At 46.9% G+C, this 24569-nt stretch overlaps 2 protein-coding genes across 2 annotated transcripts; one reads left to right on the plus strand and one right to left on the minus strand.

Annotated features, from left to right (window-relative positions):
- Nucleotides 1-680: 680 nt before the first annotated feature.
- On the minus strand, nt 681-1450 carry LOC308437051 (ubiquitin-conjugating enzyme E2 N-like; the record flags this gene model as incomplete). The annotated part of the gene is made up of 1 exon (XM_080938098.1): nt 681-1450. One exon carries the CDS (start codon nt 1448-1450, stop codon nt 995-997), a length of 456 nt encoding a protein of 151 aa, XP_080794224.1. The 3' UTR covers nt 681-994.
- Nucleotides 1451-13309: 11859 nt separating this feature from the next.
- LOC308437034 (class I histocompatibility antigen, Non-RT1.A alpha-1 chain-like) lies at nt 13310-23195 on the plus strand. The gene is made up of 6 exons (XM_080938079.1): nt 13310-13420; nt 16194-16490; nt 18105-18377; nt 18637-18912; nt 19017-19163; nt 19802-23195. Exons 1-5 carry the CDS (start codon nt 13369-13371, stop codon nt 19124-19126), a joined length of 1008 nt encoding a protein of 335 aa, XP_080794205.1. The 5' UTR covers nt 13310-13368; the 3' UTR covers nt 19127-19163; nt 19802-23195.
- Nucleotides 23196-24569: the final 1374 nt, after the last annotated feature.

Genomic DNA, 24569 nt, shown 5'->3' on the forward strand with positions numbered 1-24569 from the left:
TATCTCTATTCATGTCTATGTGAGACAGGAAGTGTTTGTTACTAGTTACAGACAGTTGAGCTTCCACGTCAACGCTGGGGGTTGAACTCAGGACCTCTGGAAGAGCAGCAGACTTGGATTTATTTATTTTTCCTTTTAGATTTATTTATTTGTTTTATGTGAGTACACAGTCACTGTCTCAGACACACCAGAAGAGGGCATCAGATCCCATTACAGATGGTTGTGAGCCACCATGTGGTTGCTGGGAATTGAGCTCAGGACCTCTGGAAGAACAGCCAGTGCTCTTTTTTTTTTTTTTAGAATAACAAAAAATATTTTACTAAAACATAAGATTTACAGCAGTTTCCAGACAAGCCATACAAAATGGTCACAAGCCTTTCTTCGTCTTTTGGGGGTGGGGTGGGGGAATGGAGAATCTACACTTGACAGCAAAGTCACAATGTTATTAGTGAGGGCTGTGATGTTTATTTCATGTTCCCATTTTGGTTCAGACAATCAAGCTTGTCCATCTACAGCGTCTAAAGTTAGACTTGGCTAGAGAGCATATTCTAAAAAACTGGTTAGCTGCATTTAACCACTGCAATTAGATCCCTTAAGGGGGGCAGGGAGGGGAAAGAAGGTCATAAAATTAAAATAAAACTACTTTCCCCCTAAAAAATAAAATAAAAGCCAAACCCCTGGCAGCTAACCCTGACAACTACCTTCATTCACAGTGCCTTGTACTTAAACCATGATGGGAAAGGAGTCAGCACAGGAGTCCTGCTTCTCAGCATCTCTCAGCAGCCCAGATGACACCTCTAGCCTCTGCTCATGCTTTACGACAGTGAATCAGGACAAGACAGATTTGCTAATGTGCATGTAATCACCAAAGATGAAGATGCCTGGGCTTTTATTCTGTAATGTTTCTAAGACTGTGTCCATTAAATGCAAACAAAAAAGGGAAGAAGTCTTGAGAGAACAGGAGAAGTGGTGCACACTTGATGATCTGATCGACTTAAATATTGTTCATGGCGTAGAGCCGAGTCCATGCTCTCGCTGTTTCTATGGCTTGGGCTTCGTTGCTCTTCCACTGCTCGGCTACATCATTTGCTAATGGATCATCTGGATTAGGAGCACTTAACAAAGCCTGGATGGATAGCAGAACTGTCCGGATCTGCAGTGCTGGGGAACACTTATCTTTCAAAATATCTAAACACATTCTTCCCAACTTGTCTACATTAGGATGATAAATTTTGGTCATGAAACGTACTTTAGGTGCTGCCATTGGGTATTCTTCTGGAAGGAATAGTTCAAGTTTAAAAGTCCCTCCCTCAAAGGGGGAATCCTGGGGGCCAGCAATGACCACATGAAAATAGGCGTTGCTCGCATCTGGTTCTGCTTTAATGCCAGGAACTGGTTCTGCCAGCAAACGCTGGGTTTCCTTGATGATCCTGCGGGGCAGCCCGGCCATCTTGTCAGATCCCGAGTTCGGCCTCTGCTCTTGTCTCGGGCTCCGCTCGCCTCACGCACGAGTGGAAGTCCCCAGCCAGTGCTCTTAACCATTGAGCCATCTCTCCAGTCACCACCCACCCCAGTCCTTTTAATGACCTTGTGTGGACTCTAAAGAAATTGGATGTCTAAGGATAAACAAACAGCAGAGCTGGACATTGTATGCCTTGTTCACACAATCTCTCCAGCTATTTTGTTTTAAAAACGATGACCATAGAGAAATGAATGGGCTTATAGCATCTTCTACCTACAACAACAAACATACACCCAGCTCACAAACATCTGCGTAGTACCAACTGCACAACGGTGCTGTGCTACCTTGCTGGAAACCGTATTCCCACTCAGCGCAGATAAAGATAACAGGAAACACCCAGCCTATAGGATTATTATTTTCCATTGTGAAACCAGGAGTCAGGTAGGCAAGGAAGGCTGGGCTTGCCAGTTCTTCACAGTGTCCTCTGGGGAAGCAACACCCCAGACATTTAGCCAGAACTTGTTACTCAGCCCCACGAGGCAACTGTCTGAAATGATAGAACAAGAGTCATGAACAGTAACATAAAGATGTCCAGTCATTCCAATGTCTAAACCTGAGCGGCCCTGGGACCTTTGGCCCCCATGGGTTTTCATATCTTTTCATGCCTTCTGAGGCCAGTCAGACACCTGGGCAATCTTGCCTGCAGTAGAAGAAACAAGGCCAGGGCCACCAAGAGACAGAAACCTTGATGAGTGGGGAGCCCTTAGGGCTGAGTATCGGTCCTAATCCCAAGACCAAATTCACTTAATAATGTTTTTGTGTTTATTTTTTGTTGTTTTGTTTTGGTGTCTATTCTTTGAAACAGGGTCTTTCCTGTACCCCAAGCTGACCTCATATTTGCTTGATAGCTAGGGATGTGCCATAATGCATGCTTTATGCAGTGCTGACTACAAAATTCAGGGTTTCGTGTATTTTAACCAACTAAATCCCCAGCTGGAGCAGCTGTTTTTGTTTTTTATTTTTTGTTTGTTTGTTTTGTTTTGTCAGAGATGAGTCAGCAACTCAAATTCCAAGTTTTAAAAGATTTTTATTTTGTGGGAGTGCCTGTGTGTGTATGTGTACCGTGTGTGTGTGTGTCTGTCTGTCTGTCTGTCTGTCTGTGTGTCTGTCTGTGTGTGTGTGTGTGTGTGTGTGTGTGTGTTGCCATTGGAGGCCAGAAGAAGCACCAGTTCCCAGGGCCTGGAGTTACAACAGTTGTGAGCCAGCATGTACGTGGTGGGACCTGAACCCACATCCTCTCCAAGAGCAGTCAGTGCTCTGAATTGCTGAATCTTCCTTTAGCCTTTAAAATCCAACCTTTAAATTCATTCTAATGTAATGAAATCCAAAGACATGCTCACACACAGAGGACAATGATGTCTTTATTTTCTGTAATTAGATAATTCTCTAGGAGAGCACAGAACTGTGTACACTAAATCACTGCAATCCCGATAATGCAGTAGCTTCAAATCAGAGCTGAGGGGCTCCGCATGGCTCCTTACTCAGTAAGGTAGGGTGGCTGACGGGAACAGCTTAACCACACGGCACCTCTGGTTCCTAATTACTCTGTTTACTGTGCACTCTAGGGCCTCGCCAAAGTTCCACGTTAGCTATGCAGACCCACTATCTGGAAAGATGCATTTCCCTCATGCTGCTACAAATCACCTTGGCAATGTGTTCTAGTTTCTTTTCTATTATTGAGATAAAAACACTTTAGCCAAAAGACAAGGCAGGGAAGGGAAAGTCTATTTGGTTTACAATTCCAGGGTGCAGTCAGTCTGTCTCTGAGGGAAGCCATGGTGGCGGGAGCCTGAGACGACTGTTCCCATCACGTCCACAGTCAAGAAAAATCAATGTGTACAAGTTGCCTGCTTGTTATATCACACACGTGACAAGGGAACTCACTTGACACCAGACACACGTGACAAGGGAACTCACTTCACACCAGACACACATGACAAGGGAACTCACCTCACACCACACAAGTTTGGCGGGGACCATGAAAGATCCTGCTTGCTGACTGGCAGGTGTGGCTTATGCTCAGCTTTCTTACACAGCCTGGGACAGCCTGCCTGGGGAGATGGAGCTGTCCAGGCTAGCACCACCAATCAAGAGTTCCCAGAGACAAGTATCCTGATCAGTCTGATGTAGATAACACCTCAGTTGAGATCCTCTTCCTCCAAAATTCTGGGTTGTGCCAGATTGGCATTTAAAGTTCACCAGAAAGAACACAGTGAAGGAATGCGTGGGGTATGCTAACCTCCACTGCAGCTGACGTCACTCTCACTTCCTGCATACACACCACCAGGGTTCCCCATAACCCTGCATAAAGTTTCCCCATAATTTTAATAGATCAGAAGGGGATACTTTGAGGTTACCAAATTTCCTTGTATGGGGCTGTTGTTAATGCAGAATTATAGATATTTTTCTTCTTTTATTTAAGGACTAAACTTTTAAATCATTTACTCTTCCTATCCCTGACTCCCCATTATCTGTATCTGTCTTCCCAAGGTGTCAATGATTTTGTATCCCAGGATAAACTCTCTAGCCCTCTGTGGGATTTTTTCACCCTACCAGCTGCAGAATATGCAAGCTAGCATCTTTATCTCCCTTTTTATTTACTTTTTATGCCTTAACTGCTGATAAAGCAGATGCTGCTGTTCATAAATCCTCTTCCTGCTAGCTTCCCCCTCAGGCAAGAGTTTGTACTCAGCAGCACATCCCAACCAATGGGGGACATTCCACCTCCCTGCCACCTTCCCAAACATGTTACAACGTCCAGGGGACTACAAGCTCTCTGGTCCACTCAGAACTCCGTCAGCTAGACACAACCTAGAATGACATGGGAAGGGTCTCGTGTCAGTGGGGGGGACAGTCTTACTATTCCCTCAGCGGGGAATCCACCATTCTAGGAGTGGAAAGACCAAGCTGAGCAAGCAAGCCCCTATGTATGCTGTCATTCTCTCTGCCTTTGACTGACGGTGTGGCAGGGCCGACTCCTCTAAATTCCCATTTCCTTGGCTTTCTGATAACTGTCGCTAGGAGTTAGGAACTGAATAAAGGCCTCATTCCCTCAGGCTGCTTCCTGTCAGGACACTTTTTATAAAAAGTCGAAATGAAACTCATCCCACACAGCATACCACGTTCTAATTCCAAGTTTGGACAGTACCAACCACTCAGAAAATGACTCAGAAAAGTTCAGCCTATGAGTAATGAGTGTATGGATCAAGGCAGTGTATGGATCATTGGACCGCCCAAGTCCCACAACCCCCCATTTATGGTTTCCTTTTATAGGCACTAAGGAATCTTAGGTGTCTGTCAATGGCAGCAAGCAGGGAGGGGGTGGTGGCTAATGACCTCTGGGAGGGCAGCTATCTATAAAGTTATCTCCCTTGTTTCAACAGAAAAATGTTAACAGCCACCTCTATTTTATATATGGTTCTCCTTATGTCCTTGCTTGGCCACAGGGTGGGGTCCCCGCTCAGTCACCATGACGGCTCCTGTCACAAGATGGTGACAGTCAGGTGTTCTCTCAAATCTAAATTGTATGTCTGTGCATCCCTTACATGCCTGGTGCCCTCAGAGACCAAAGAGGTCATTATATCCCCTGGAACTGGAGCTACAGATGGCTGTGAGCCCCCATACAAGGGCTAGGAATTGAATTCAGGTCTTCTAGAAAACAAGCCAAGGCTCTTAACCACCGAGTCACCCCTCCAGCCCCTCACACCGACCTCTTAATATTATTGTACAATAATCATTTTATTTTCTCCTAACGTGATCAGAGACAGCCTCGTCTTTGGGAACTCACTTGGGAAACTATTATATATAAAGGTTTGGGAGCCAGGCAGTTCCACGTAGTCACTGTTGGGATTCTGTAAACCCCACCCCACAGTTACCTAGCAACAGCCAGGTATGCTCGGCCCTACCCCTACTAAGCTCTTAACTCCCCTCCCCATGCCCTGAATAAACTCTATTCTATACTGTACCATCCTGTAGCTGGTCCCTCGGGGGAAGGGATGACTCAACATGGCTCTGCCAGGGGCATCCTCCTTGCCCCCACACCTCACCACACCTCAATAGAACATACCACCCCCACTCCATTTATCTTTTTCCTAACAGTTGCCCCAAGTAGCAGCCAAAAAACAGTGAGGAGTTCTGTGGAAACCTGGTGGGAAAGCTCAGGTGCAAGTTGGATCTGGGTAAAACCCAATGACTGTTATTGCTTTGTTAGCTAACGAGCATCTGCAAGCATCTGAGCATCGTGTCTTCCTCCCGCTCTCCTCTCCCCAGCTGACCTATGTGGAGGCCTTGTCTTGTCAGACTCCAAAATCAACATCAAGTGAATTCATCTTTGCACTCACATGGCAAAGAAGAAAGAGGGGAGGGGAGAGAAGACAGATAGCAAACGGTACAGGGGAACGAGTCCAGCTGACCCTTGACCCAGCAGGTGCTGGACCATGCCTCCAATCCTCATAGAGTTTCAGGCAAAGGTTCATGGGAGTGATGTGATAGAGCCCTAAGTCCTGCGGGGGCCAGCTTGAGAAAGGCCAAAGGACGGGAGGATGTAAGAGGAGAGCTGGGCTGTGGGGATGCCCTGCCCCCAGCCAGCATCCTCCACTTTCAGTTTCCTGTTCCCAGCCTTAGGTTTCTTTTTCTCCTCAGGCTGAGAGCAAACTGCCAATATCCAAGCAGACCATTAGCCTGGCAGTAATTCCCTTTTCACGTTGAGTCATTTTGCAAGCTCAAGGTTTATTGGGGGGGAGGGGGGGACAGCATTGTTTTGTGTGCATGCCTGTGTAGGTGCATGCACTACATAATGTGTGCAGAGATCAGAGAACAATTTTAAGGAACTGGTTCTCTCTTTCCACGTGTGGTTCTGGGGATCAATATAAGTTTGAGGTCATCCCAAAGGACCTAAGAAGCTGAAAGGGAAGATAACAACATTATCAACCAACCAAACGGACCAAAACTTCCATGGAGTAAAACACCAACATTTGTGCTCACTTTGAGAGACCTATTGATCCAGTTGCGTATTTAGCTGAAGATCGCAGTGTCTGGCATCAATGTGGGAAGAGGCTTTTGTTCCAGAGAAGGCACATTGTCCCAATGCAGGGGAATGACAACGCAATGGGTTAGATAGGGTGATTAGGGAGTGCACCTTTGTGAAGGCAAATGGAGGGGGAGGGGAGATGGGAGCAGGCAGGGTAAAAGGATTACATCTCAAATGTAAATACAGAGTATCTAATAAAAGAAAGAAAGAAAAAAAAAGATTGAGGTCATCAGGCATGGTGATGAGAGTTCTTCCACACCAAACCATCTCAGGGCCCCTCCTGTTTCAGACATCCACTGGGAAACACCACCAGTCATAGGTTTAATAACATTGTTCAGTGCTCTTTTGGAATACCAGTTAGACCCAGCAGCATCCAACGGCAAATTTCACAACCCTCAGAGTGTGTGGGCTCTAGAGGAAGGTCCTGAACCAGCGTCTACCCAACGTCGCCTCGGAGCTGAGAATGTACCAGGGAAGAAGCTTGTGCCATGGCTCTGTAGGTCAAGTGTTTGCTTTGAAGCCTGTCAGTGACCTGAGTTTACCACTTCCTGCCAAGCTGAAGGCTACAGCCACTGGCACCTGAAAGTGACTGGATGGAGGCTGACATAGCCCCCCCTCCCCGCACCTGTCTCCTCTCTGCCAAGGAAGGCAGGAAGGGCCCGCGGCCAGGAGGCATCTTCAAACTCTTTTTGAAGACCTGGAACTCTACCATGTAAAGATGGAAGCGTCCTCTGACCCCTCCATACACACTACAGCACACATGCAGCCCCATTGCCAACATGGTGTAAGACCCCTGAAGAGGGAGACCCTCACTCGAATCCTAAGAATCGACGTCCACCCCACAAACCACTGAAGTCGGAGCTTGATGCAACAGAGCAAGAGGCTTTATTCAGGAACCAGCTAGCTGGGGCTCAACCTGCACCTCAGGAAGGAGGAGAGGAGAAGAGCCCCCCTACCCCCCCAACCTAAAATCACACAAGTTTATAAAGGCAAAACCCACAAAACCCCAGAGGGGGGGTAGAGACTTTCCAGGCAGGAGCACTTCTCACGGGCTGTTTCCAGGTGGTCCGGATATGGTCAGTGATTAAGTTTATGTTCTTTATCCGGCACAGGCAGCTGCACTTCTCAGGGATGTCTTGCAGGCTTCCGCCCTGAGGGCACTCCCACAGTGTTCATAAGTTCAGGTTCTCAGGCCCCGAGTGGAGGACCAACTTAAAATTTTTCATCTTTACATTCCCCACTTTTTCTTTTAGTAAGTTCTAATCATTGAACTTCTGAATCTTCTCTTTAAGACCTGGTACTGTTGGTGGAGCATCATTATCTGGACAGCACTTTTTCTCTCTGACAAAGCTAATGAGATGATTTAAAATGTAAGGTTCTAGAGGAAGAGCAACAGAAGAATAATGAGGGGCCCCACGAGGGAGGACAGAGGGTTGTTAACCAAGGAGATTTGGAATACCAACTCTTAAACAACTCTGCCCTGTATCTCAGTCTCGTCTTCTGTCTAGTCACTCTCTGAGCTTGCTCATGGAGTCTTTTATTACTCCTGCATGGTCTGCATAAAAGCAATATTCCTCTTTAAGGGCAGCACATAATCCTCCCTCTTTGAGGAATAGCAAGTCAAGTCCTCTCCTGTTCTGGAGCACCACTTCTGACAAAGAGGTCAAAGACTCCTCTGATTTGGAGATGGGGTGTTCAATGGCTCTGAGATCTTCAGTCATGGCTGTTCTAAGACTTTCATAGGAGTGGGGGATCTGTATCAAAGCTGCAGTACCGGTTCCTACACCAGCCACTACCCTTATTCCTAGAAGGACCGCTAGGGTCAGAGTAACTTATGTCTGGTCCGGTGGTCAAACTCATCTACAAAGAAAATGTCATCATGATAGAGGAGTCTCGGCACTAGCTGAACTAACACACAGAAATCTTGAGAGTGGTTCAAGACAGATGTCGATACACAAGGGGTGAGGCTTGTGTTATAGGCCCACCAGGCTTCAATTGGGGGTACCAAGTAGTAGTTAGACTCAGAATTATTTATAGTAGCTGTGTGATTACAAAGATGAACCTTATCAAGGGGAGACTTACCTATACAAAGTCCAGACCCAGATACAGCAGACAAGGTCAACCTCTTACCATTTTGCCAGCTGCAAGAACTATGATCTGCGACAACATCGTAGGACCTTGTAATATCTATGCCCTCATAATAAGGGGGGTTAGAGGCAAAGCACAGCCAACAAGACTGGGTGGCCCCTGGATTGGAGGAATTCAGAACCTGAAATGCTTCTTGGATCAGATTGGACATACATTGGCTCATCCCTGGAAGGGGTGGGGACGTGGGGTGTGGGGTGGCAGGGGTGAGCATATGTGAAGTGGTGGCTAGGGGAGGTTTGAGAACAGGTGGGGGTTGTGTGACTACATCAGTAGGCCCTTAAACAAGATTTGGGCCCACTGCCAATGGAGTGGGGGTTTCAACCTTAAGTCTAAGGGAGAAAAGGATCCCAGGGTCCGGGCCAGAGACATAAAACCGGAGTCCCCACATACGTCCTCTTGGCCATTCTTTGAATTCTTTTCCCTTGTCTGTAAAGCGGATAACGATAGGGTTGCATGAGCCACTGTTGCAGGTAGCCTGTGAGGTGGGAACATATCTCCCCCGCTGAGGGCAGTGAGTGGACTCAGAATGATTTTTAGATACTGTTATTAAATCCCAAAAGGAGGTAGGCTTCCAATAGGTAGTTCCTGATGTCTCGCAACCCCAAGCCTGGCAGTAATAACTCTCTGGCCCTCCACATTGTCTAGCCTCTGGTTTTGTTCGTCCATCCCGGGGGCAGACATAGAAGGGGGTTAGTCTCATCTGGCACCGGGACCAAGGTCTAGCACACCCCAGAGTAGCTGTACGTTGGAAATGGGTGGATTCGTCTAACATGGGTAAAGAATCAGGGCCGTACTCGGGAATGTCCCAGGAATCTAGTCCCGCGATGAGGCGGCAGAGGTCAAGCATGATATCGGGCCACCAGGTATCGAGAGGGGCCTCTTTAGAGGCAGACCACACCACTTCCCCCATTTGTGACAGCACCTGCCAGGTTAACATCTGGGGAGCATAGGGGTTAGAGTTACTTAGCCGAGGGAGCATCATCAGGAGCAACAACGCAGCGGAAGCGAAGCTTAAGAGAGTGGCTGGTCGTCTCAGCCTGCCAATCTTGGTCAACTGGTGCATGTTTGACATGTGAAGCATGGGTCCACGCAGAAATGCCATCTACCTTGACCGCGGTAGGGGTCGTCAGGAGCACCAGATATGGTCCTTTCCAGCGTGGTTCGAGGCTAGATACCCGATGTCGTCTTACAAAGACCGAATCCCTGACCTGGAACTGGTGGGGCACCTGGAGATCTTCAGGTCAATAGATCTCAGCCAATTGGGTCCACACCTCTTTCTGCACCACTTCCGAGAGCTTTCAGCCTAGCACATAAGTCACTGTTAGTATGGCAAGCAGGTTCTATTTGATCAGTTATCATGCTAAGAGGGGGCGGAGCCCCATGTAGGATTTCAAAAGGGGTGAGACCAAACTGGGTAGGGGTGTTCTGGGCTCGGAACAATGCCAAGGGAAGGAGGACTGTCCAGTCTGCACAGCCAGTCTCTTTGGACAATTTAATCATGGTCTCTTTTAGGGTCCTATTCATTCTTTCTACCTGTCCTGAGCTCTGGGGTCTATATGCACAATGTAATTTCCAATCGAACCCCAACCCAAGTTTACTCACAACATAAAGTCCTGCAGTTCCATCCAGTTTGTCAAGAATTGAAACATTCCTTTTCATGGCAGAATGTTACTTTTTATGTGCATGGGGAGTATATTACGTGGATACATACGTGCCACATGTGCACACATGCATGTGGACATGACATGGTCTGTCTTCTTAGATCACTCTATACCTCATTTTCTGAGGCAGTGTCTTTCATTGAACCTGGAGCTCCTCAGTTCAGTGACTCTGGCTAGCCAGCAAGCTCCGGTAAGCTCTGGTAAGCTCCAGCAAACCCCTTATGTCTACCTGCGCACTCACCTTGCGGCGCTGAGGATGTGGACTCAGGTTCCAAAGCTTGCATGGCAGGTGCTTCACTTGCTGAACCATGTCTTGGAACCCACCCTGTCCTTTGAGGGTAACTGGGTTGGGTAGTAGTTATTTCTAGTTTGGGGAACAGCCATGTTGGTTCCCACGATGGCTACAGTGATTTACATTATTTCCCTATATCCTCACCGGTGGTTTTTTCCGTTATTGCTGCTGCTAGTTAGCATTCTGACCACGCCAAGGGGTCACCATGAAACGGGTGCATTTTCGAGTCAGTGCTGTCAGTTCTTCCTATGCTTGTCCCATTTTACAGCACGTTCAGACCCTTTGACCATTTTTCCTTTATCTTGTGATTGTATTTTATTTTTAGAGATATTTATTTTGGTTTCTCAAGACAGGGTTTTTCTGTGTAGTCCTGGCTGTCCTGGAACTCACTCTTTAGACCAGGCTAGCCTCAAACTCAAGAGATCCAACTACCTCTACTGCCCAAGTGCTGGGGTTAAAGGTGTACACCACAGCCAGGCTTAACTTTAAACCTGTGTTTGCTCATGTGTCTATGTGAGCATCTGGACCTGGGGTGAATAAAGAGTTCAGATGGTGCATTAGGAGCAGGAGTTACAGATGGTTATAAATGCCTGGACGTAGATGCTCTGAACCAACTCCAGTCCTTTACGAGAGCAGTGCATGCCCCCAGCTCCTGCCCCATCTCTCCAATCCCACCACCCTTTGTACTGAGACAAGGTCTCATCTTTATCCAGCCTTGCTCTGGAACTCACTATGTAGCCCAGGCTGGCCTAGAACTCATGGCAAACCCCTTGCTTCAGCCTCCTGAGTGCTGGATTAGTTAGGGCAGCCCCTAGTCCTGCAGGTCTCAGTGTCTGGGCACCAAGGGAAGCTACAAAGGCAAGCAGTGACAAGCCTGCGGGGATAGGGACTTCCTGCTGTGGGTGCAGTAGAGCGGGGTCTCTGACCAGCTTCAACTAATAGGGGACCACCACACACTAGTAACTGCTGCTCCGACGGACTTCGAGGCAAAGACTAACAGATTATCAGAGGAGACCAACAGCGAAGACACCTCATCCTGAAGAAAGGATGAAAGAGACAACATGCTGCCTGAAGGGCAGGAAGAATTTTGTACTTAAATTTTAAAGCAAATTTTAATCTGTGTATGTGCACGCACTCACATGCACTTGCACCCGTGAGCACCTGTTTGAGTTTATGTGCACCATGAACTGCAGGTGTCTGTAGAGGCTGGATGAGAGTGCCAGACCCCTTGACACTGGAGTCACACATGGTTGGGAGCCTCCGGATGGGTATGCTGGGAACCGAATCTGTGTCCTCTGCAAGAGCAATTAAGTGCTAAGCTATCTCTCCAGCCCCAAATTAAACTTTTTATTTATTTATTTATTTTACTCAGCACACAAAGTAATAGCTTTAACTCAGGCGCTCTCATGCATAGTCATTCCATTTGGTTCTTATTTTTTACCTCATCCTGCCATCTGCACCCTCCCTGGTTGTATGTGGTACAGCCAACAGCATAAGGGCAGTGTGCGCCCCTGAAAGCCACAGGCTGGGCTGGTAGCTAGCAAGCCTCTGTGATTCCCCGTTCCACCTCCCCCTGCACTCAAGTCACTGGTGTGGCCAGACGTGGCTGTCTACACGGGTGCTTGAGATTTGAATTCAGACCCTCATGTTTGCACAGGGCACATATTGCTCTTCCATAACAGGCGACTGATAATCATCTCTGACTCCAACTCCACCGGATCCAATGCCACATCCCTGGGTGCCCACCCAAATGTGGTACTCAGTCTCATACACACAAAGTTAAAAAAAAAAAAAAAAGAAAACTTTTTTCCTAAAAGAAAAAAAGTTTTAAAACAAAATTAAACAGAATTTTAAGATAAAAAATTTTAAAACAGAAGTACCTACTGAGAAGAAAACAGAAAGCAAAACTGGGGCTGGAGAGATGGCTCAGTGGTTAAGAGCACTGACTCCTCCTCTTCCAGAGGTTCTGAGTTCAATTCCCAGTAACCACATGGTGGCTCATGACCATGTATAATAAGATCTGATGCCCTCTTCTGGTGTGTGTGTCTGAAGACAGCTACAGTGTACTTATATATAATAAATCAATCTTTAAAAAAAAGAAAGAAAGAAAGAAAGAAAGAAAGCAAAACTAAGCTAGAACAATAGATGCCTTGTCTGGGAGCCCCTGATGTTTTGAGTAATCCCACAAACGAACTCGGGTCCACAAAGATACAAGGTAGTTAACAAGAAGTAGAAAAGATAAAAAATTGCAGTGACTTTGACTTCTCAGTTTCACCATTTCCCTCACTAGTGGGGCAGGGCTGGGGTGAGGGCGGGATAGGAAAGAGGGCGGGCTCCAAAGTCTGCCCTGGCTGCTGATTGACCAACAGTTAACTAACTCCCCCAAAGTAAACAAGCTTTTGACAAAGTACCAAAGCCAGCAAAAATGCCATACAGAGGGCTCAAACCCTGTTTTGAGGCCACTAGCCTGCAAGCCAGGAGATCCATCCCCACAAAAAATACAAAAACAAACAAAAAAAACCCCTCCCTAGTGGGGAGCACTGCAGGAACACCCCCTAAACTTCGTTGTTTCTTTTTTTTTTTTTTTTTTTTTTTTTTGCAGCCGTTGTAAAAAATGCCCCGCCCCACTTTCAGTGACTGATTTCCTGCCAGGAAGTTTCAAGCTCTGGAGCTAGTTTCTCGGGACAGAAAAAGACTTAAAACTTGTCCTGACATCATGTGGATTCTTATCTTCTGGTTCCTGAGCCACCCCGGGGACAGCAGAGCCAGTGAGTAGTGTTGGGAAGTGGGCTGTGTGCCACATCATCGCTGGGTAAATTTAAGGCAGAAAAACCTCCAACCGGGAACCTCTGGACATTTTGCTGAAGACTAGGTCTCTCTTAGTAGCTCTGGCTGTCTTCAAACTGTTTACAAGGCTGGCCTCGAACTTCCAGGAGTTGGGGTTAAAGGGCATGCACCACCAAACCAGCCCTTTCCTTACATTCTAATGTGGTTTTAGTTGCTTGTATGTGGGTAGACATGCCAGAGGTCAGAAGAGAGCCCTCCAGGTGGTGCTCAGAACTAACTACACCACTGTCCTCTGGAAGAGCAGTAAGTGCTCTTAACAGCTGAGCTGTCTCCCCAACAACCTCTCTACTTCTGTGACCTGCATATTTATAAGGTACATACTGTACACACTGTAGATTTATTCATATGCAAGTTTGTGTGACTCATGTGTATAGCACATGTGGTCATGTGTGTGCATGTTTGTGTATGCTCATGTGTGTATATAGCCTGCAACCCATACTACAGCCCAGATGTGGAGGTTAGAGGACAACCCGATCGGGTCTCCTTCCACCATAGGGTGGCAGCAGGTGACTTTACTGGCTGAGCAGTCTCCCTGGTATCATTCCTCCTGCCAGCCCCAGGCTCGAAGACTCAAATTATATTTACAAACACTTTGGCCATATAGCTAGCCAGACTCTACTCTGACTAGATCATAACTAAAAATACCCATTTATTTTAAGCTGCATTTTGCCATGTGGCTCAGGAATCACGGGTCCATGTGCCTGTCTCCTCACCTTTTCTCGGGCTCCTCTCCTTGACTCCTCTCTCAAAATTTTTTTTCTCTTCCTGATGTCCCACGTCTATTTCCCACTTACACTGTAGGCTTTTAAATGGACAGGTGAGGCACCCATATAATACACTAGATGATCTCTCTATAGTCATCATCATCATCATCATTTTTTGGAGGTTACATGGTATGGCACCTCACACCTGGGATTCTATAATCATCTGGAAGACTGAGAAGGAGGATTGCTGAGTTCTAGGTAACCCTGGGCTGGTTGCTGCAAGACTCCACCCAACCCCAGAAAAATAACTATTGTATATATTTCAGGATGTGGGTGGCCTACTCATCCTTCCAAACAGAAACACCCACAACCTGGAAATCCTGGAAATCCTGCCTGGGTGTGTATCCAGAGACAATTGGACAAGAAAAAGCAAAGCAGGAGATGGTGGTGTGTGCCTTTAATCTTAGGACTCGGAAGGCAGGCTGATCTCTGTGAGTCAAGGCCAGCCTGTTCTACAGAGTGAGTTCCAGGACAGCCAAGGCTACACAGAGAAACCCTGCCTCAAAAAAAAAAAAAAAAAAAAAAAAAAAAAAAAATACACACTAGAATTTGATACAATACAATGAAATCTTACTTGGCTATAAAATGAAATTCTATGCCATTTTTAAGTGAAATTAAATTATATTGTGAGAGATAGATACAAATGAAATCAGCACACTAAGCAGCCAGCTTCAGAAAGACAAATACCACATTTTCTTGTCTCTGGAACTGCAGTTTATTTTATTTGATTTTTTTTGTGCTGGATATGATGGTGCATACCTGTAGTCCCAGCATTTGGGAGGTGGAGGCAGAAAGATTAAAAGTTCAAGGCTGGCCTCAGCTACTTGAGACCCTGTCTCAGAAATAAATATTTAAAAACAAACAAAATTATACACGCATGAGTGTGTGTGCTTTTAAATAAATGGGAGCACTGCAAAACAAGATGGGAACATGGAAGAGATCTTATAGGAGGCAGGATACAGAACATGTGGTAAAACAGAAGCAGCAGAGCTGGGTTTAGGAAAGAAATGGAAGCAGCTGGAGAAGGGGCAGAGTATGGAACAGAACAAACAGTGAGAGGAAGAGCACATGGCAACAAAGTCTAATGGCAGAGGCTGCAGAGGTAGTTCAAATGGTAATAGTCTAATGGCAGAGGCTGCTGAGTTGGTTCAAATGGTAACAGAGTCTAATGGCAGGGGCTGTGGAGGTGGTCCAAATAGTAACTAAGTCTAATGACAGAGACAGCTGAGGTGGTTCACTAGTAAAGAATACATACTGCTCTTGCAGAGTGGGACTTCAGTTCCCAGTACAACCACTGGTAATTCTACTTCCAGGGGATCAGAAACCCTCTCCTGGCCTTTACTGTGGTGGGTGGGAGTGGGGTGCGCATCACATACGTTAAGTACCTGCACAAGCCAGAAGAGACACCAGATCCCCTGAGACTAGAGTTACAGGTGGTTGTTAACAGCCATGGGTGGGGGGGGGGCGACTAAACTTGGATCCTCTGCAAGAGCAGCAGGTGTCATATCTTCAGTCCCTAAAATAATCTTTACAAATAGAAAAACATGCTTGGGATGAAGGTCAGTGGGAAAGTAGCTGCGCAGCATATAGAGTCCTGAGTTCAGGCCCAGGCACTTAGGATACAAAATAACCCTGTACCCAAGCATAATGCACACATGCACAAATAGGCTAAGATGAAACCCGTTACTTTGTATCCTAACTTCTTTAACTAAAAACAAAATCAAAATCCCCTTGATATGGGGAGATCAAGGTGCTGCAACTTTAACCACTGAGCCATTTCTCTAACCCTTACACTCACACTCTGTTGGTTAGGAGTTATCCTAGTGTGGTGTGGAGTCTGATTCTCTTGGCTAGTGGGTTGTTATGAAATGTCTCATTCCTGGGCCCTCACTCACTACCTACCTCACACTAAACCCTTTTCTTACCTCAGGATCACATTCTCTGCACTATTCTTACTCAGCCGTGACCGAGCCCGGCCCAGGAGTTCCTGCATTTTTTGCCAGTGGTTTTGTAGATAACCAGCCCTTCATCCACTACGACAGTAGGAACAGGAAGGCAGAGCCTTGTGTTGACTGGCTGAGGGAAAATCCACATTACTTTGCTCATGAGACCCAGGTTTTCACCAATCTGATGAAGATTTTCCAGTTGAGCCTGAGAAACATTCAAAAATACTACAACAGTTCTGGTGCCCAGAGTCAGAGAGCAGATGGCTTCCACCAGCAAGCAGGTATGTTCCTGGTAATGGCGGCAGGAAAACTTACCTGCCTTACCTAATCCTTCAGTGCCCTGACAGACTGTCCCTTGAAAACAGGCTGGCCACATCTGCTCCCAGAGCTCAAGGTCTGTTTGACATTCACCTGCCAAATGAGTCACAGATGTACACACAGTGTGCATCTTTTGGGAGGCAGGAACCAGAAAACACAAGAAAGCATTTGTCTTCAAAGCACCTACAGTTTCTATGGACAGGCATTCGGATGTCTCAAGAGCCTTGTGACCCTGAGGCCAGTGCCTCTTTGAAACCCAAATGAGATGTACAAATATTTGCCATCATTGGCTAAAAAAGGCGAGGAGACACCAGGGCCACCGAGTTTCGAACCTAAAACCAGGGGATGGGTCCGATGTGCATCTGTGAGGGATGCAAAAGACAGGATAGGCGTGGTGACTCACACTCGTAAATCATTCAGCACTCGGAAGGCTGAGGCAGGATAGGTGCCTCACATTCAACACCAGTTTGAACTACACATAATGAATTCTAGGACAGTCTGAGCTAAAGTATAATAGCTTGTCTAAGAGACAGTCAGGCAGGCAGGCAGATAGACAGACAGACAATTCTCATACAACCAGCAGTCACGGTGCAGCCAAGTGCAGGGTAGGATTCAGCAGAATGAGCTCAGAAAACAGATTTTAGATGAAAGGTTTTTAGCAAATATCTCCCACACTGCTCAGCACTACTGAAACCAGACTGTGAAGGGCCTGCAGGCTAGTGTGGAACTATGGGGAGTTCATGGATGAGATCGCTGATCCTAAAATAATCAGCGATTCCACAAGACTGGCCATGTAAGTGGTCACACCTTCAGAAACTTGTGGTGTGGAAGAGACACATACAGTCCCATTTATTGGCTAAAGAGCTTAGACCTGAAACCCACGGGACAGAGGAGGATCTAAACCGGTCAGGCAATCCGTTTACATTGGACTTTGCAATTTGTTAAAAGAATTCTTCAGCATTAAAGCCTGTTCTCTTGGTGGTCAGTGGTTAGTCTGGTTCGGTTTGGGTTTTTTGTTTTGTTTGTTTCAAGATGAGGACTCAAGGAGCCCAAGCTGGCCACTAATTCACTATGCAGCTCAGCATGACCACCGCACCTCCCCAGTTACAGGATTGCAAGCGTGCGCCACTACACCTGACACATGAGTGTTTGCATCCTCTAGAACCTCGAGGAGAGATGCTGAGCATAGTATGTCCTTTACCATCATGTCTGTACGCCATGCTCTGCTCTTGGGAGTGTGCACAGGAGTCCTGTGGCCACGCTCAAGGCTTGTGCACAAGGTGAACAGAGCCACAGAGGGTGAATAACCCGCAAAAAGACAGCAAAGCCCAAGCTCTAGCTACAGACCCATTTGCTATGACCCAAAGCCCAAAGCATCTTGGGCCTGGCCCCTGACAGAGCTGACAGCACTTCAAAGGTATCAGTGAAAGGCAGACTAGGTTATCTAGAGTGTGAACATCCATCCTCTAAGGAGAACCCAGAGAAACTGGGAGAGGGGCTAGGGCAGCAGGGACCATGAAGAGGAGGCCTGGGAAACACATCTGAGGTTACTGACAGGCCTGTCCGGGGGCTTCTAGGCCCTCACACGCTCCAGTTCACATACGGCTGTGAGACGCAGGACGGCAGGACCACGGGGCACTGGCAGTACGGCTACGATGGCAGGGACTACCTGACCCTGGACTTGGACTCTGTGCAGTACACAGCAGCCACCTTCATTGCTGGCTACACCAAACGCAAGTGGGAAAACGATGAGTACTGGCTGGAGAAAGAGAAGACCTACTTGGAGGAGGAATGTGTCCTATGGCTGCGGAGATACTTAGCTATGAGAGGAGAGAACCTTACCCAAACTGGTAATGACACTTTGCAAGCCCAGCCACCCTCCCTGGGGCAGCAGGGTGAGAGCTCCTGCAGACTCTGGCATCACAGTATAGACTATCTGGGTGGGTCTGATGTGCTGGGGGCAGCTTCCCACACGCAGATGCGAATGCTTTCAGAGTCTCCTAGACTGTGGTCACCTGAGGTCTCTACTCTCTAAATGTGTCTCAGGGATCTTTGGGGGTGTTTCCTCCTTTTCCACTGGAGACACCAGTGTCTGTCTGTCTACTGCAGTCTCTCCGCAGACAAAAGTGACACAACATCTCAGACCTGGAGGTGATGTCACCCTGAGGTGCTGGGCCCTGGGCTTCTACCCTGCTGACATCACCCTGACCTGGCATTTCAATGGGGAGGACCTGACCCAGGACATGGAGTTTGTAGAGACCAGGCCTTCAGGGGATGGAACCTTCCAGAAGTGGGCATCTGTGGTGGTGCCTTCTGGGAAGGAGCAGAATTACACATGCCATGTGGAACATGAGGGGCTGCCTCAGCCCCTCACCCTGAGATGGGGTAAGGAGAGAATAGGGGCACAAAGCCTGTTGCCAAAGAAAGCAGAAGCCCTTCTGGAGACCCGAGCAGAGCCAGGCCTCTCCAACTTTCTTTTCCCTTCCCAGAGCCTCTTCAGCTCGCCACATCCACGGCAGGAGTATATGCTGGGAGCAGATGTATCACTCAAGCGATCATCCTGTGTGTCCATGTGTTGTTTTTCTTTTATTTGGCATAGACAGCATCTGTGTGGACTTACCTGCTACAGAATTCAGGTAGGAAAAAGGCGGTCTGGGTGCCCTGTGTTGGAAGGAGGGTCAAAACTCACGTTGTAAACTTGCCATTGGGTCAATATGGTGACTTTCTGTGGTGTAGCTCCAGGCTGAGAGGCTGAGAAACTGCAGGTGAGAGGTTCTGGAAACTGTTATACCGCCAAGGTCACAGGCACCCGGACACCAAGGACAGCTGCTGAGATGGCTGTTTCCAGCCTCCAGCATCTCCCGCCGAGCATGGATACCCCATGTCTGGATGCAGGTTCCAGGAACAGCACCTGTGATGCCCAAAGAGTCCCAAAGCACCTGGGAAGTGAGCCTGCCTCTCATGGGATAAACCATCTCAGGCTCTCCTCCCTCAAATGCCTGAAATTCTTATAAGAGATTAAGTGGAAATTAGCCAGCTCCTAAGTACACCAGTGAATGAGACAAGCATGTAACAGAAAGTGTGTGTGTGTGTGTGTGTGTGTGTGTGTGTGTGATACCTGAGTGACTATGCGACTATAGTGGTCTGTATAAGAATTATGGCCTTTCACATGAACAAGTGCATTGTGTACATAGCACGTATGTGCACACACACACATGTTTTGTTCTCGGATATCCTCACAGTTAACTTCACACTGGTTGTTCCCACCCTACAGAAGAAAGAACTGTCCTGCCCCATCTGTTCCTGAAGATGAGAAGCTCTCTGGAAGAGGAACCAGGAACAAGGTAGCCTGGTCCACAGTTGAGCTAAAACTAAAAGGAGCTTTGCCTGCTCTGGGGCACTAGGCCCCTGTCACTAGCCACAGCCATCAGGTAAGGGCAGCACCCCAAGCCTCCCACATTAGATGGAGAAAAGAGACAAGACTTAGGCTTCAGACCGATCTCCATTCCAATGAGATACCTAATAAGCCTAGCCAATAAGCTCTCCTTCCCAGACATTCCTCCCTGCAGAAGAGATATAGGGACTGGGGTATTGCTGTGATAGGCCTGACCATACTTTTGTTTGGAAGAAGGTGGATTTTGGGACTTTGGACTTGGAAAGTGGTAGAAGGCTTTAAATGGGACTTAATGGGCTGTCCTAATAAGAATATGGAAGACATTGTTACTGAGAGTGATTTGAAATGTGCTCACTTGGATCAAGCAGCTTCAGTGGAGAATTTCAGTATGTGGCCAACAGACTGTTTTTGTAGTATTTTGGTGAAGAACATGGCTGCTTTTTGCCCTTGTCCAAAGAGTCTGCCTGAGTTTAAAATGAAGAGATTTAGACTAATTGCTTTGAAAAAGGAAGTCTCAAAACAGTCTGGTGTAAATTCTGTTGAGTGGTTACTAAAGCTCACCCTTATGAAGAGCATTTTAATGAAAAAGAGCAAGTTAAGAAAGGAAAGATACAAAATATGGTTCGAGTATTAAAGGATCATTAGGAAGTGAAATGGAGTTAAAATCCCGGGTTCAAGAATTTTAAATTGAATTAAGGAAGTAAGGACCTTGGGGCAAGACCCCACCCAGCTAAATTAGCTCCAGGCAATTTAGTACAAACCTTAAATCCCAGGAGTCAAAGAAATTCAGGTGTGGTGACACATACCTTTAATCCCAGGAGATTGACATACAGATCTCTAAATTCAAGGCCAATCTACAGAAAAAGACTCAGGACAGCCCAAGCTTAGGCGGTAAAGTTAGAAAAGAGGAATCTAGTGATAATGTAGCAGAACAAAGGGGCATGTTCCAGCTCCTGCAAGCAGCAGAACTTGGCAGCTGCGGCCATATGACTCTGGCCTTATATTTAAGAGAAGGAGACCACTGGGACAATTGATGCTGGTCAGCTGGAACTAAGAGATTAGTGGTGATTAAGAAGAGACCAGCATCACTAAGGTGAAATCTTCTGGGAAGTATTTTCTGAGAGGACAAAAAGCTGTGTTCCAGAGATAGCCAAGGTTGTACCTCATGCTGAAGTTGTACTTGGTAATGTGTAAGAATCACCCGGGTGGTACTGGCTTTGAAGGCATGAAGGCATCATAAAGAACAGCTGAGGCTGGGGACTGTGAGAGGCCATGGAAGGCTATTGGTGAAAGTGCAGCTTCAGTTGTAGTTGACAATCCAGGATGGAAGGGGTCATGCAAAGGATTTGAGGTTTGGCACCATAAAGGGAGCCTATGAGAGGCTATTGGTGAAGCCTAATTGCAACGGAGGACCCCAGTATATTAGGAGATGCCAGTACTGTGGGATGCTCACCAAGAACAACAGCAAAGGTGTAGTGAATCAACCTGAGCTTGAAGTGCTACAGAGGGCAGAGCTGGACAAGTGAAGCCAGCCCTTGGAGGAGCCTAGAAGATCATGTTTGGATTCCAGACATTGAAACAAGAAGCTGTAACATTGAAGCTGCCTTGGAGACCCAAAGATGTTAAAAATGCCACAGTAGGGATACCTACCAAGAAAGCTGCTAACAGGGAGTGGAACCAGCCCAGGAGAAAGAAGTAAGTTTGTTGCTGTAAACAAAGATGAAAAAGGAGTTGAAGATCTGAAGACCGCTTTGACATCAGGCATGGAGATGAGATCAGCCAGCCCCAATTAAACATTGTTTTTATAAGACTTGCTTTGGTCTAAGACAGAAGTTGAGTAGTGGGTGTGTGGTTTTACACATCCATTTTCCACCATGACAATAAATGCTGTGAAGCCTCGGACTGAGGGACTGAGCAAGCCAGCTCAGTAAGTCAACAGGGTCTCAATGGAGGGAGTGAGCACTGAAAAGAAAAAGAAAATTAGACAATACTACAATGTGACTCCAGCCAGTGCTGAGGCTGAAGTGGCTTGATTTTTTTTTTCCCAGTCTGCTTTTATATCATTCTAGGTACTTGCAGAGAACAGGGCAGTTCTCAGTGATTAAGGCAAAGAACAAAGAGATCACACCAGGTAGTATTCAAACAAAGTCCTCAGAGTCACTGGGTCTGATGGGGAATGGGGTCAGAATTGCCAAGACAAAAGGGAAGTCACACATTCCTAGGCTGTATCCACCTTCATCCTTGCATTAGCCCAAATGTGAAAGTTCTTATCTAAATCTACTTCCTTGAGTCCAGGGACAAGTTTCTACATTGCTAGGAGCGGCACCAAAAGCTCTCTACAGTGGACTGCCCCTTTTCATCGGATCCACCTTGGGGAGGCACGGAGATGGCCTTCGCCTACAGAGCGCCTACTCTATGTCTAATCTCCCTGGAAAAGGTCTCTCTGCCTCCCAGCCAAGATGGCCACCAAGCCTGCCGCTGGCAAGCCAGGAGCTCTCCCCATGGGACCAGCCAGGACTTGTAACCCTGGACATATAATGAAAACTCAAACACAATCTGTACTTCTTGGATAATTATTGGCCCATCTTTGTTCTGGAAAACCTGTATAAAGCACTTCACTGCTGGGGAATCAGAGCTGCAAAATCCCCAACTCTCTGCTGGGGAAGCACAGGGAAGGCCCCCCATACCTCACCCCAGCCATCCCTTAATGCATATTTTGTCCCAAGTACAGCTCAATTTCTTTGGTAGTTTGAGTGAAATTGTCCCAGTAGACTCAAAGGGCTTGGCACTACTGGGAGGTACAGCCTTTCTGGAGGAGGTGTGGGTTTGTTAGAGGTGTGTCGCCACCCCTAGAGGTCTCGGATCCTCAAGCAAGGTCTCCTGTGGAATTCTTTTCCTGCTGCCTGCTGATCTGAATGTGCAACTCTCAGCTCTTTCTCCAGCACCATGTCTTCCTGAACATTTCCATGTTTCCCACCATAATGAAAATGAACCAACCCTCTGAAACTGTAAGCTAGCCTGTATTTGTTAGGATTTTGGAGAATTGTGGAGAGCTTTGGGGATGTTTCTAGGAATTGGGCAAGAACCTGACATTAGACCAAGGTTCTTCGTATCATGATGGGTCTTGTTAAGACCCTGAGTACAGTAATCATGGGACCTTTGTTAATGCCTAGTTTGTTCCTGGACTACTCTGTTTACACCCTAGGACTGACCCTGTTCTTTGTATGTACCTAGAATGGTATAAAAGCAGACTGAAAAAATAAACCTGCTTCTGCACTGGCTGGAGTCATGTTATAGTATTGTCTAATTGTCTTTTTCTTCACTGTCTTCATTCCCTGCCTCAAGACCCTGTTTACTGACTAAGCTGGCTTGGTCAGAGGGAAAGGGTTTATTCAGCTTACACTTCCAACGTCATTGTTCCTCACCAAAGGACTTCAGGACAGAACTCACACTGGGCAGAAACTTGGAGAGTGGAGCTGATGCAGAGGCCATGGAGGGATGTTATTACTGGCTTGCTTTCCCTGGCTTACTCAGCCTGCTTTCTTATAGAGCCCAGGACCAACAGCCCAGGGATGGCACCACCCACCATGGGCTGGGCCCTCCCACACTGATCAGTAATTGAGAAAATGCCTTACAGCTGGATCTCATGGAGGCATTTCCTCAACTGAGGCTCCTCTCTCTGATGACTAACTTATTCGACACAAAGCCATCCTTACAATTGACCCCTTGCCAACATGACATACATATCACTAAGCTGCAACTCTTCCTTTCTTGCTCATCTCCAAGGATCTCACATAAATGATGTTAAAAGTCCCACAGTTTTTAAAAATTCAAACACATTCAATTTTCAAGTCCCTTTAAAATAGCCAGTCTAAAATTCAAAGTCTCTCAACTGTGGGCTCCCGTAAAACACTTTCTTACTTCAAGAGAGAAAGACCAGGCCACAGTCACAATCTGAATAAAGCAAAACCAAACTCCCAACTGTGTAAGCAACAATGTCCAATGCTTGTGATCCACTCTGCAGCACGAGGAACAACGTGGCTGCCTCTAGACCACAGCTTCTCTGTGCTCACAGGAAACACTTCTCTGAGATTTCACCTTAGTGACGCTGGTCTCTTCTTAATCACTGATAATTTCTTAGCTCCAGCTGACCAGCATCAACTGTCCCCGTAAAACAAAGGGTGCACTTTAATGGTGCTGGTCTCTTGTTAATTGTGGCCCCAGAATGACAGAATCTTAATTCAAAATAGCAAATGCTCTTGATAGTCTTTAAACTTCCCTCCAAAACGTCACAAGCCTTCCTCCATCCTCTGCACTGTTCTCAACATTATCTTCCAAGCTCCCACAGAACAGCCCACAGAGCTCTCAACACCCAATGGCTTTTCTAGCCCAAAGTTCCAAAGTCCTTTACAATCCTCCCCTAAACGTGGTCAGGTCTGTCACAGAAATACCCCACCTCCGGTTCTAACTTGTCTTTGTTAGAATTTCTGTTGATGCAACAAACACCATGACCAAACAGCAAGTTGGGGAGGAAAAGGTCCATTCGGCTTACACTTCCACATTGCTGTTCATCTCCAAAGAAAATCAGGACAGGAACTCACACAGGGCAGGAACCTGTAGGCAGGAGCTGATGCAGAAGCCATGGAGG

The sequence above is a fragment of the Micromys minutus genome (assembly GCF_963924665.1).
Source record: "Micromys minutus genome assembly, chromosome: 25".
In the NCBI taxonomy this organism is placed as follows: Eukaryota; Metazoa; Chordata; class Mammalia; order Rodentia; family Muridae; genus Micromys; species Micromys minutus.

Excerpts from the sequence above, each read along its gene's own strand:
- LOC308437034 (XM_080938079.1), top strand. The coding sequence starts at position 13,369 with ATGTGGATTCTTATCTTCTGGTTCCTGAGCCACCCCGGGGACAGCAGA. Across the intron at positions 13,421-16,193 it reads CCCCGGGGACAGCAGAGCCA|GATCACATTCTCTGCACTAT; the intron begins GTGAGTAGTGTT and ends TTCTTACCTCAG. Across the intron at positions 16,491-18,104 it reads TGGCTTCCACCAGCAAGCAG|GCCCTCACACGCTCCAGTTC; the intron begins GTATGTTCCTGG and ends GGGGGCTTCTAG.